The sequence below is a fragment of the Lygodium microphyllum genome, chromosome 2 (genome assembly GCF_053477565.2).
Source record: "Lygodium microphyllum isolate KBCC chromosome 2, Lygodium_microphyllum_v1.1.10, whole genome shotgun sequence".
NCBI lineage: Eukaryota > Viridiplantae > Streptophyta > Polypodiopsida > Schizaeales > Lygodiaceae > Lygodium > Lygodium microphyllum.
The window spans coordinates 57,909,070-57,922,108 of record NC_141136.1 but is presented as its reverse complement, the minus strand read 5'-3'; the positions used below and the strand labels follow the sequence as shown (position 1 = coordinate 57,922,108).

Here is a 13,039-nt window from a genome sequence, read left to right as displayed (position 1 = left end):
CTAAATCCAAGGCCACATCTGTTTCAATAAGAATGGCTTCACAATCCAAGCTACATAAGTGGCTAAGGATGATGTAGAGGAAGAGCTAAATCCAAGGCCACACCCATTTGAGATGAATGAAGGAAGTAAATAGAGGCACTTCAGTAAATGAAGTTGTAAGGCACTTCATTGAATTCAATAAGGTCCAAAACTATGAGGTTAAGTTGATGGAATTAGAAGAAGAAACCTCCATGAAGAATGAGCATGAAGGAATGCTATAAAATGGCTTAATCAAGGTAACTTAGGCTCATGGAATGAAAACTTACTATCAAGCCTTGGGGACCCTCCAACTCATCCTTACAGTAAAAATAACTAGGCTACGAAGCTTGTTGGGACCATACTCAATATTGGGAAAAATTGAGATCTCGATTTTTAGGCTACAGCTAGTGTAAGACAATGCCACTTTGATCCAATGGATCCAAGATGCTCCAAGCACTCCAAACATGGCATTGACCCAAACATTTAAATGATACCTCTACTTTAAATACCAATAATCCATGCTAAGTGCGATGACTTAGTCTGCCCCTCAAATAATTTAGACTCCAAATGAAGCTATTAAGAGCCGAAGGAAGGGTGCCATTATGCAATGGTACCATAGCTTCTGTGCAAAGAGACAAGCTACTCCAAATAGTTTGTCTAAGGCAAAGAAACCAATCAATTAGTCTTGTCAAAGTTAACAGAGTACCTTTAAAAAGTACATATACTTCATAACTTGGCTAAATCTCTGTACACTTGGCATTACATGAGTGCTCAATACATTATCTTTCTTGCTCAATGCATTCTCCTCACTCATAAGTGGGTTTGACTTGCACATGTCTCTTGAATTGACTTCCCTCTCCTACTCAACGCATTCTCTCTCCTCTCATAAGTGGGGTTTGCCACTTGACTTGCATGTGTCTATTGAATTGACTTTAGGCAAAACTCACACACATAAGTCGATGACTTAGGTGTGCCCTAGCTCTAAGACTTTGAGTTTGCATATCATGAGCTACCAAGGCCCCCCCATATGGGTGATAAAACTCACAAACACAAGTTGATGACTTAGGTGTGTCTTGGCTCTAAGACACTTTGAATTTGTGCATTATGAGACCCCAAGTGCCCCAGCCACCCCCTTTGCCCCATCTCCCCTTGGCCCCACGCTGCTTGGGAAAAAAAGAAAGAAAAAGGGTAAGGCAAAGTAAAGCTAATGTGTCCCTAGGAATTGAACGTGATCAAAGCTAATGTGTCCCTCGGAATTGAACTCAGGTTGAATGCAAAGGTGCAGATTTATCCTTGAAAATTGAACTCAGCCGGAACTCACGCACACATTGCTAACATGAACCAGCCAGCCCTCCAAGTCATTTGGGAAGAGATTGTCTCCTACCACGTAAATAGCACGCGCGCGCTCTCTCTTCCAGGAGATATCCCACAAAAAATCCTTCTTCGTCTTCGTCTTTTTGTTCGCTGTCTTGCAATAACTTGGAGATGGTCTAGATAGCTCGAGACGGTAAAAATTCGAGCAGGGATGTCCTCATTGTCTCTGATCTCCGGCGGTCCGTTGTTTGTTCTTCTTATCAGACTCGCCAGCATTTTGCCATCCTTCTGTCATTCTTCATAACAATTACTCCTTGCCTGGCAGGTTGTCAGACCGCTTTTATCAACAGCCGGACGCCTTCATGCGGCCGACATTGCAGCGCACATGGCCATATCTTCGTCATGCGCAGCCATTTGCAAGAGCAGGAGCATATGAAAAGGGGGGATTCGTGTCCTCCTCAACAAGAACAACATCAAGACCGTACAGTCCTTAGAATAGAGCGCAGAAGCTTCTTGGCTACATTGCCTTCCTTTGGACTCTTCATGAGCGCATGCCCATCTCTGGCAGCTCCGGAGGGAGCCAGAGATAAAAACAAAGGAAAGAGCAGTCCTTTTGATGAACGACGCTTGCTTGAACAAAACAAAAGGATACAGCAGCTCAACAATGCCCCCGAAGGTTTCCCGGGATTCGTAAGAGAAGGTGCCATTTCATCCTCACTGCCAACAGCCTGGCAGAGTCTTTACCATCTCTTAATATTCCAATGAAATCAGACTACATAAACTTCGGCTTTGCGAAGACCTACCGTTTTTGCTCTTAAGAGTGTAGTGAAAACGAAACAGGATGGACAATGGACGACCGGTCATATAAGATAGTAGTTACAGGGTTCTGTCATTGAGCCTGATTAGGCACTCGGCCCAAACAATAAAAACAAAAAACCTGCCATTTCAAAATATTAAAATCAAGTTAATTTGATCATAATAATGTCCTTGCGAGATTACATGTCCAGAAGGCGATGCCTAGGGGGCTCCCCTTCAAAATATTAGCTGGGAGAGGAGGCAAGGGCCACGCTGGCCTTGTTCCTATGTGTAGATAGGATATCTCCGTAATCTGAATGAACTGCATGACTTGATCAGATCAGAAGGCAAGGGCCAGGCTGGCCTTGTTCCTATGTGTAGATAGGATATCTCCGGAATCTGAATGAACTGCATGACTTGATCAGATCGGACCTTCCTTTGTGATGATCTTACCAAAGAGGGTGGGCAATATTCCCCCCCCCCCTCCCCCGCCCCGGGGCCTCGGCGTCCTCCAAATATTAGCTGATAGGGCAGGCCATTGTTCCTCTGTGAAGATAGGATATCTCTACAAGCTGAGCGAATTGCACAATTTGTTTGCATTGTGAGCCACTTCCTTGATGTCCCTACCAAGGATAGTAGGCAGGATTTACATGAATGCAACATATGAATATAGATGTCCAACCAAGTGGTTTCACTTATCAAGTAGTGAACCCACACCTCATGATTATGAGTCTAAGTTTTGCTTTTGTCTCCATGTTCTTGAGTAATGGTATTCTACTCTAATGTCTCTTGCTTACACTTCCACAATAACCTCGAGTTTTCTTGTGACAGACCAACATATATTCCGACTTTTATTTTGTCCATTTACTGATATTTCTCAACATGTTTTTATCTTTTCCCCTTTCAATTAATCAATGTTTGATTGAAGATGGTTTATAGCCATTTTGCGATTAGAAAACAATTGTTCCTAATGTGAGTCTAAGAGAGGATATATTGCTATAAAAATGCAATTGTAGTCAAAGATGATGGTAGGTTATGACAATTACTACGAACATGTGTGAAGTGTATACCGCTTAAGTCATGCTGATTGTACAACAATCTTAATATTGCTGCAAATGACTCGGTAAAAAGGCCATGTAGGATTCTCATGACAAGGAGGTAGAAGTGTTAATGGCATGTAGGATTCTCGTAATAAAGTGGCAAAAATGTTCATGGCATGCTGTACAAATATTGGACAAGAGTGGATGCTTTGATTTTGGCCTCCTAGAAAGTAGGCCTGAAATGTCTTAATGGCAAATGACTCACAAGTTGTGAATGTATAAGAATCTCAATCTTGAGGAGCTGGATGGATTTATATATATTTAAGATTATTATAGTTTCTTCGATAGGATCCGGCAATAGAATCTCTATTTCATTTTGGTATTCCTCCCTCAAATGAATTCTTTTGCGTATGATAAATCAGTGTGAGGGATTATGTTTGCATTTGGCTTGAAGGTTTGATTTGTTAGTGTTGAAGCATCAAGCTTGTTAGAATTAAAGATCAAATGTCAAAATTTTTAGAGATTAAACTCTCTTCACAGGTCGCTATATTAGCAGGAGATTGGTTTGCATTTTGGGACTTATCGTAGGAGGCTTAGAGAGGGAGACTTCAAGGGAGCTAGAGTTATGATCAATGGTGATGGAGGGAGTTCCACTAGATTGGTGGATAGATACAGGTGTCTCTTAGACATGGATCGGTCTCTTCTCTAGAGGGAACATTATTCCAGTAGTCTTTGCGACTAGCAAAGACATGACATTTACTTTTATGGTTGAGGAGGATGGCCATATCCAGGTAGAGAACCTTGACCAGACAACATTTATCACAAGACATAACCATTGTATTTGTGATGTACTTAGTTACTCTTCACAAAGTTTCTTGTACTTTGTATTTACCTTAGGCTTTTCAACGAGGTGTTATTAATAGAATTTTCTTTTCTTGGGAAAAAAAGGTTGGGTCCCATTATGTAGAGGGAGTGTATCTTATGCACTATGAATCCATTCCTAAGGACAAGTTGTTGAGCGTATTTGTAATGTTGATATTGAGTTGATGCAATAATGAATTAGCCTTAGAGGGATCAGTCTTAATATTGTATAAATTTATCAATGAAGGAGACCTAGGAGAGAGGAGAGAACGAAGAAGATTGCAGGGAGGAGAGAGAAAGAGGGAGGAAGAGAGAGTAAAAGAGAGAGAAAGACTAGTAGAAGAGAGAGAAAGAGAGGAAAGAAGCCATGGAAGCTAAAAGGAAGGTGAAGAGTCAGTTCTTGATAATACGTGGATGCCCTAAACTGGGTCTTTTACACCTTTTATACCTTAGTCACTGTAACTAGGTATATAACCCTTGGTTCCCATGCATCTCACTCTTTACACTCCACCCCAATTCTAAAAGCTTTTGCCCTAAAAAACAAAAAGCAACTAGAGGGACTTGCCATAGTGCCAAGGGAGTGGGTTGCAGAGTACTATTGTGATCCACATTACAATGAGAAAATTTGATGGATGTGGAGCTCGTATTCAAGAAGGATCAGGGTGTGAGGCTGTATATAGTTGATATGCATAAATTGGGCATGGCACCGGGGAAGTGGGCCACCAATTCATCTTAAATGAGGTTTTGAAGACTATGGACAGCATGTTGTCCACGTTAGACCTACCGAGGTGAATTTGCCATAACTTTTGATTGGTTGCTTCAACAAGGCTTGCCACATGTCAAAACAAAGCTTATGATGAGCACTTTCAACTCATGTACAAACCTCTTGGCTGTAATTAATGGAGGAACAAAATTGTTCTAAAGCAAAGTGCAGTTTGCATGCAGCTTGGGGTCATAATAGGGCATATCCATCTAGTCTTCGGCCCATTGGGTCTCTCTTAAGTGGGGAAACTCTTTCAAGATAGTGATGGGTCGCCAAGAGGCCTCTCCCAAGGGTAGGCCTTGCCATTTGATGAGGTATTTCTTGATGGATCGAGATCTCAAATGTTTATCTCGTTGCCCAATGATTGCCTCGGGGATATATTGAATGATGCCTTCTTCGTCTATGGGAGGTAACTTTTCCATATAGTCCACTGAGGTGCTAATGAAAGGCTTCAGTTGGTTGACATGAATCATGTTGTGAATATTGGTGGTGGAGGGGAGTTCTAATTGATAAGCCAAGTTACCAATTCTCTTCATGACCTGATAGGGGCCATAAAATCTATGGGCCAACTTATTACTGTTGCCGTCCTTGATAGTAGAGTAATGGGACTTAGATGCTTTCAATAGGACGAGCTTTCCCTCTTGGAATTTCATATGCCTTCTTGTCTCATCAACATAAAGCTTTATGTGATCTTGTGCCTTCTGAAGATTAACTTTACATTGCTGAAGCAAAGTATGCATGTGCTCTAACTCCTCTTTTCTTTGAGGGTTTATCTTATCATTGAACATGATTGTAGGGAGGGGAACCTCACAACCATATAGTGCCTTAAAAGAAGAAACGCCAATGCTAGAGTGGATGGAGTTATTGTATGCAAACTCAGCTAACTGGAGTGATATATCCTAACTGTGCCGTATGTCATGGCAAAGTTGTCTTAGATAAGTCTCAAGCCATTTATTTGACTCTCTTGGTTTGGGCATTAGTTTGTGGGTGGTATGCGGTGGATGGAGCATCAATCTGTGGGTGGTATGTGGTGGATGGAGCAAGCTTGGTACCCATAGATGTGAAAATTGCATGTTAGAAGCTGCTTATAAACTTAGTATCTTTATCATGCCCTATGATATGTGGTTACCCATGCAATTTAAATAGAAGCTCCATGAACTAAGTGGCCACTTGAGAGGTAGTTTATTGAGTTTTAGTGGGAATAGAGTAGGCAGCTTTAGTGAGCCTATCAACTGTCACATATATATTGTTTCATTCTTTCTTGGTTACAAGCAGTTTGATAATAAAATCCATAGTGATATGTGTCTATTTTCCTTGAGAAATAGGCAAGGGTTGCAAGAGACCAGCTCGTCTAAGCGTGTTGTCCTTATTTTGTTGGCATGGAATACAACTGGACACAAATTCCTTGACATCCCTCCATATGCCCTTCCACTGAAAGCTCCTGGCAATCCTATTATATATTTTGAAAACGCCCAATTGAATAGCAGAGTGGAGCAAGAATGCATCTCTTTTATGATCTTCTATGTGAAGGGAGAAGTGTGGGGGATGACAATCTTGCCATGGGATCATATGAGTTCATTTTTGAGTTGATATTGAAAGTTTTCTTCCATTACCCCATGCTATAATTTCTGAAATATGTGGTTGATTTCCTCATTTAGCAAGTAGGCCTCTTAGAGCTTCTCAATCCAATCACTATGCAACTTTGAAATGGATGACACTCTGCATGCCCATATCTGTGATAGTGAATCAGGTACGACATTGTCTTTGCTACTAGTATGAGAGATGCCAAAATTATAATTTTGCAAAATTGCCATCCATCTCCTTTGCTTAAGAGTTAAAGTAGATTGAGTCAGGAAGTATTGGAGGACTTGATGGTCACTCTTTACTCTAAATTGGTGGTCATAGAGGTATTGATGCCATTTCTTAATAGTATGAAGGATGGCCAACATTCTTTTCATTAATCTTACGGCTCTCAAAAGCAATCATAGCATGTTCTTGCAGCAAGATAGTGCCTATATCTTTGCCACTAGTATCACATTGAATGGTGAACTCTTTTGAGAAGTCAAGGCATAGGAGGATGGGGGTTGAAGTAAGCATTTCCTTTAGTCGATTAAAGTTGCGATCAGCAATAGCATCCCAAAAAAAAAACTCCTCCTTCAATCGATTTGTCAAGGGTGTTGCAATTTTGGCATAATGCTTGATGAATCATCTATAAAATGAGGATAGACTAAGAAAACCACGTAAAGAGGTGGTACTAGATGGTGTGGGCCAGTCCTTGACATATCGCACCTTTTTGGGATCAGCTTGTTCACTAACAATGTGCCCCAAGTACTCCTCTAAGATCTGCATGAAGATGCACTTACTTTCCTTTGCAGATAGCCTATGCTCTCTCAAGATAACAACCTCCAATGCTTCACTAATCAAGGGACCTTGTAAGGGAGTGGTCCTTGTATCAAGGAGCTAAAGCCTTTCAATAAGAGGGAGCTTGAGTGAATAATCCATGGCTGTCCAAAATTGTCCACTTGCTGTGATTTCTTTCTAGGAGTAAGAAGTATCAAAGAGAAGAGGAGGAATGCTTAATGTGTGCCCATTTGATGTGTCAAGACTTGGAGAAGCTTCAATGATGTGTTGATGGGAGTTCAAAATAGCTAGTGCAAATTGTGCAGCAATTTGCGAGGGCTGCTTGGAGGACATCACAAGAGGAAAACCAATCGAGATGTTGCTCAATCAATTGCTCAAGGGCTAAGGAGGCCATTGGTTGCTGCATTTGAGGTCTTGGAGGAGGAGTGGAGATCTTGAAGATTCTTGGATGAGTCCTTGGTAAATTACCTCTTAAAATTTGATTGTGAATTGAAAACGAGCTGCCATTTTTACTCCATTGCCTCTAGATTTGTCCAAGCCTCTTGCTATAGCATGTGTGGTCTTCAAGAAAGTTACCATCCCTACTTGTAGTACCTTGTGTATCCGGACTAACTAGGGTTTCACTGCTCTAAAAGGGGAAAGCTAAATTGAAAGGAGCGAGAGAGAAAGGAGTGAAGCACATAGCTTTGATGCCAATTGTAATGAAGGAGTCCTAGGAGAGAGAAAAGAGAAGGAAGAAGATTGCAGAGGAGAGAGAAAGAGAGAAAAAGAGAGAGAAACACTAGCAAAAGAGAAAGAAAGAGAGGGAAGAAGCCATGGGAGTTGGAAGCAAGGTGAAGAGTCAGTTCTTGATAATATTTGGATGCCGTAAACTAGGTCTCTTACACCTTTTACACCTCGGTAGTGTGATTGGGTATATAACCCCCGGTTCCTATATGTCTCACTCTTTACAAAATTGAAGGGAGCCTTGGTTGAACTATGATTGTTGTGCCACCAAATTTAGGGCATGCACCAATCTCAAATTTACATGCATGAGTTTCTAACTTAGACTCCTTAAAACTATGAGAGTGCATAATGAAAGAGGAACACGAACATGGAGAGAGAGAGAGGGAAGAGAAAGATTGCAATGAAAGAAGAGAATGGAAGAGGAAAATCTACATTGAACTTTGCATGAAGGTTGAATACAAGGTTGATTGATGAGTCCCTTGCATGCAGCCCAAGGCGTCAGTGAGGGTACCATATCAAGTTGATGATGGAATGCAACCCCTCTTTATCAGCCCTACATCCGATACTTGTGTTCTTGTGTCTTCTTCACTCTTGAAGGATTGCCCAACAGTCATTTGTCTTTTGGCCATGGCCATATTCAGTCATGGCTGATTAAAACCAATAGTCAATGCACATACTCCATGAACCATTCTTTTTCTGCCATATAGATAGGTGACTATGGGGCAGATGACTTTTATTCAAAGCACAATAGTCCATATGCATATGCCATGAACCATTCTTTTTCTGCACAAAAAGCATTGGAGAGCAAGACGGTGAAGAATTGGACTGAATCATCCCTTTTTCTAACAGCTCACTTGGGATGTACTAACTTTGTAAGGTGGCTTATTAGGTGGGCTACTTTCAAGGATAAGATCTATACTATGATCTTCAAGCCTTTCAGGCGGTAACCTTGGGAGTGATTGAGAGAAGCAATCAACATACATTTTCAGAAAGGAAATGCGATTTTTATTTAACTTTGACATGTTTCCAACATTATCATTATCAACCTTATCCTTAGTAAAAACCAAGTATGTTAAAAGGTGATTTTTCATTACTTTTGCAATGGCAGTAGAGCTAATATAACAAGGACAGATTTCCCTTTCAACTTTACATCAAGTGTATGGGTCTTGTCCTTATGCTGAATAGTGATTACTTTGGTACGTGAATCAATCACTACATGCATACAATGGCACTGTGGTATACCAAGCAAGACATTATTCTTAGTAATCATGTTTATCATGCCTTGTCATCTCATGCCTGTGAGCCTCAATCTAAGTTAGACGACTTTTGGAGCTTTGACAGGTTTGTCATGTGTTTGGATGGGGAAGGCTACTCATTCCAGAGTGGCTATTTGGGTGCATTTTTTTTGTTTGTCAGGTTCCAATGTGTTTTCCATGAGTAGTTTGTACATTTCCTAGGCTATCCACTGGTTTGCCGACATTTATAGTATTTTCAGATTCCTTTCTTCCTTGGTAGATGCAGACTCCGACTCCCTCATCTTCCTCTGTCTCCGGTGCTGCCATTATCATCAGCTTGATCTGGTGCCCTCATTGATGCTGTGGGTTGCGTGCAGGGACTGATCAGTCCTCCTTTTGTATTCAGCATTTGTTCCTTATTCATTGTAGGTTTCTTTTCTTATTCTCTTCCAGATTGTCTCTCTCCCTTTTTGTGTGTTTGAGTTTCTTCTTTCATTGTGCACTCTCACAATTACAACCCTCAAGTGGAGCAATAAAGAACTCTTCACTGTCCACATATCCTTAAATGTGTAACCGAAGCTTTTCAATGAGCAATGTGATAGGCTCTGTATGGCCTTTGCATGCCATTCCAACTTCCCCTATAGGTTCTATCTCATCCTCTCTCATGCCTAGATGGGTTGCCATGTCTATAGAGATGAAGTTGGCTCATGTGTCATTATCAAAGAATATTAATGCATGTTGATATCTAATTTTGTCCCACGCTCTGCATAACTGAGTAGCATCATCATTGGGTTGATCATCATTGACAACATTGGGCACCAATCCAATTGATGTTTTGGGCTTTTTATCTTTAGGATCTCCTTGATTTTTTGATTTTCAGCTTGCTGCCTATTGGGACAGTCCCTTGCAATGTGACCCTCCTGTTCATAAATAAAGCATTTTTCTGCAGCCATTGATTCCCTATGTTACAAAAAGTAAAACTCAAACCTTGAATGCAAAACTCAAAACTCAAACCCTAAACACAAAAACTCAAAACTCAAACACAAATAGAAGAAGCTAGAGAAGAACACAACTCTGAAGTGAATGACTATTGCAAATGAATGTAAGAGTGTACATATACTTAAGGGCAGAGTAGTGTCAGAGAGTGACATCCACCAGAGATGGATCCCAAGTCTGTGACCACTAGTCGGAGTGTAGGATGGAGAGGATACAACAAATGCAGGTGTTAGGAGGACCTAGAGCACCAAACGCAAGCTGGATAGATGATGAAGAGGGCTGGCAGCTGTCACCTTCACACTGGAGGAGCAAATGTAGCAGCAGGTGTGGCAACAGTCTCTTGGGCTGGACAGCCACGTGTGTGTGGACTGATGGCTAAAATTTGCACTCAAGTGTGTGAAAACTGTACAGACAGGAATAAGGCTGAATGGGGGCAGCTTGTCTATTTATAGATGTTGAAGGGTGCTTCAAAGAATTAGGGTTTTTGGGAAACCATTGAAACTCTCTCGGACTGCTTCCCTTTTTAGGGTTTTTCATTAATTAAGTGTGTTTTGGGGCTGTTTAAGAATGCTAATCAACTGGAAAGCGTGTTTTAGCTGAACAGAGAGTCCTATGACTTGATGCACTACGATCAATGAGCCAGGGCCTCTTCAAAGATGAGACAATTGATGAAGAAGGCACCTCCATCTCATGGATGAAGAGGAACATGGACTTGTGTGTAATAGCTGGAGAAGAGATAGAGGAAGGCTTAGATGATTTAGCTCCATCCTTCGCTCGTGGATAAAGATGAGGGTATTTCTTCCAGCACTTCTCCTTAGGATTAGTACCCTTTCCATACTATGGGCATTTAGACTTCTTTGAATCTATGTTAGAGCATGAGGAAGACTTCAAATGTTTAACTTGTTTCTTCTTCTTGTTATTGGCCTTTCTTGTCCTTCTTGTTGCCCCCTCCTGAATCTGTGGGTAAAGGCTTTAGTAAGGCTGGATTCATCGTCACCAATCTCATTGAGTTGCTTGTCGTGCTTTAAAACAAGTGGAGCCAACTCTTTCCATAGAAGAGTTTCAAGAATCCTAAAGGTAAGCAAGCGAATAGAAGAGTTTCTAGAATCTTGGAGATAAGCAAGCTGGTGTAGAAGACATCATGCTTGGGAGAGGGCAGTTGAGTTTGGAGGATTGTCGCTATGTCCTCTAATGAGATTCTCTTGACAAGTTTATACCATATGTCCTCCATCTCGTTGATGAGGTCATGCATAGTAAGGGAATCATTAATGGAAAGCATCCTGAGTCTCTTGTCCATGGTGATATAGTGGGCAAAGGTCTTTTGATGGTAAAGAGAAGAGAGCTTTATCCGCACCTTTGCTACAGTTTGAAGTATGTGCACATGCGTATAGATAGAATCTTGCAAACTCATAAAGAGAAAAGATCGAGCTTGAAAGTTGAGCCAATCCCAAAGGGCAGTTAGTCCATCATGGAACCAATGCAGGGATCCTCCATTGGACGGCGGATTGGGGCAATAGCAAAGTCCCATAAGTTGAAGATGCCAAGTCTACACTCCACTTTGCATGACCAAAGGGAGTAGTTTGCTCCATCAAGTCAATCTTCTTTGGGGAGAGAAGGAAGAAGAGACACTTGAATAGAAGGTGCCATAACGGCGATGTGAGAGTATGAGCCATGTGAGACATGGAGAGAAGTTGGGGAGAAGGGGGCTTTGATCTTCTTGATCTATTAGAGCAAGGACGTGGCTCTGAATGTTGATCTTCATGTCACTCTTCATGATGATTTGACTGATGGGACTGCCTATTGGAGGAAGACTAAATGGTCCCCTCATCCAAGTCATCAAAAGCATTTAAAAGGTAGAACTCCATAACTCTTATAGGCCTGCAAACATGCAAAGAACTGATGTGTCTTGGTGTTAGGCTGCCCGAACAGAGGGTAAATCAGCTACACCTTGCAAAAAGTAGATGTGCTGCACATTGTAGAAGGCCCAAACAAGACATAAAATCTGCGTTCTGTGCAACAGATCTGCTCCAAACGGCAAGCTGAGTGTGGTCTTCTCTCCTTAAGATCTTGGAGTCCTCACTTTTGGTGATGATACGATGTGAGAGTACACAATGGAAGAGGAACACAAACATGGAGAGAGAAAGAGAGGGAAGCGAAAGACTGCAACAAAAGAAGAGAATGGAAGAGAAAAATCTACACTGAACTCTGAATGAAAGCTGAATACAAGGTGGACTCATCAGTCCCTGCACATAGACCAAGGTGTTAGTGAGGGCATCGGATCAGGTTGATAATGGAAGGCAGCTCCGGAAGATGGAGGAGAGTCCTTGAATGTCATAGTGTGCTGAAAACCTGTAAAGCAAAATGACTACCAGCCAACAACTGATGGCTGTAAATAGCCAAAAGGGGAAAACACTGGCTGATTGTTGACCATGCATGGTCAAAATCTGGCTGACCTGCCCTAAATCAATAAAATAATGCAGTAACCAATAATAATTGCTGGTCACCTCAATCTAGCCAGTGTGAACATAGTCCAAATCCATTGAAAAAGAAATGTACAAGCTGGAAACTAACTAGCTAGTGTGAACAAAACTGATTGAAAAAGAAATCCATGCTCTATGTGGAGCTGCCGCCTCTGTCAAAACACATGATAGATTTGAGTGTTAGAGCTCCTAATGTCTGGCAGTGCTGTACTGCGTTCAGATTAGAGTGTTTTCCTTCATATTTCTCTCGTCCTTCATTTTCCCTCATTCTTCTCTTCTCTCTGTGTTGTTTTGCTTTTGTTGCATACTTTCACAATGTGTCATCACCAAATGCAGTCCACGGAGAACCTTCAGCTGCTATGTTTGTGTCTTTGCCGCTCCTATAAATCGGTAGAAAGAATACTATAATTATGACTTGTCGGTCAGCATTTAATTTGGGCCAAAAATACC

General features: G+C 41.4%; 1 protein-coding gene across 1 annotated transcript in view; it reads left to right on the top strand.

Moving 5' to 3' along the window:
* The first annotated feature begins 1,362 nt into the window (after positions 1 to 1,362).
* Positions 1,363 to 13,039, top strand: part of LOC148039771 (FKBP-like peptidyl-prolyl cis-trans isomerase family protein) — a 76,906-nt gene continuing 65,229 nt past the window's right edge. Inside the window, exons 1-2 of the mRNA XM_087665506.1 lie at positions 1,363 to 1,571; positions 1,658 to 2,032. Of these exons, the coding sequence (XP_087521632.1) occupies positions 1,544 to 1,571; positions 1,658 to 2,032 (403 nt within the window). The 5' untranslated portion in view covers positions 1,363 to 1,543. The remainder of the gene's footprint in view (positions 1,572 to 1,657; positions 2,033 to 13,039) is intronic.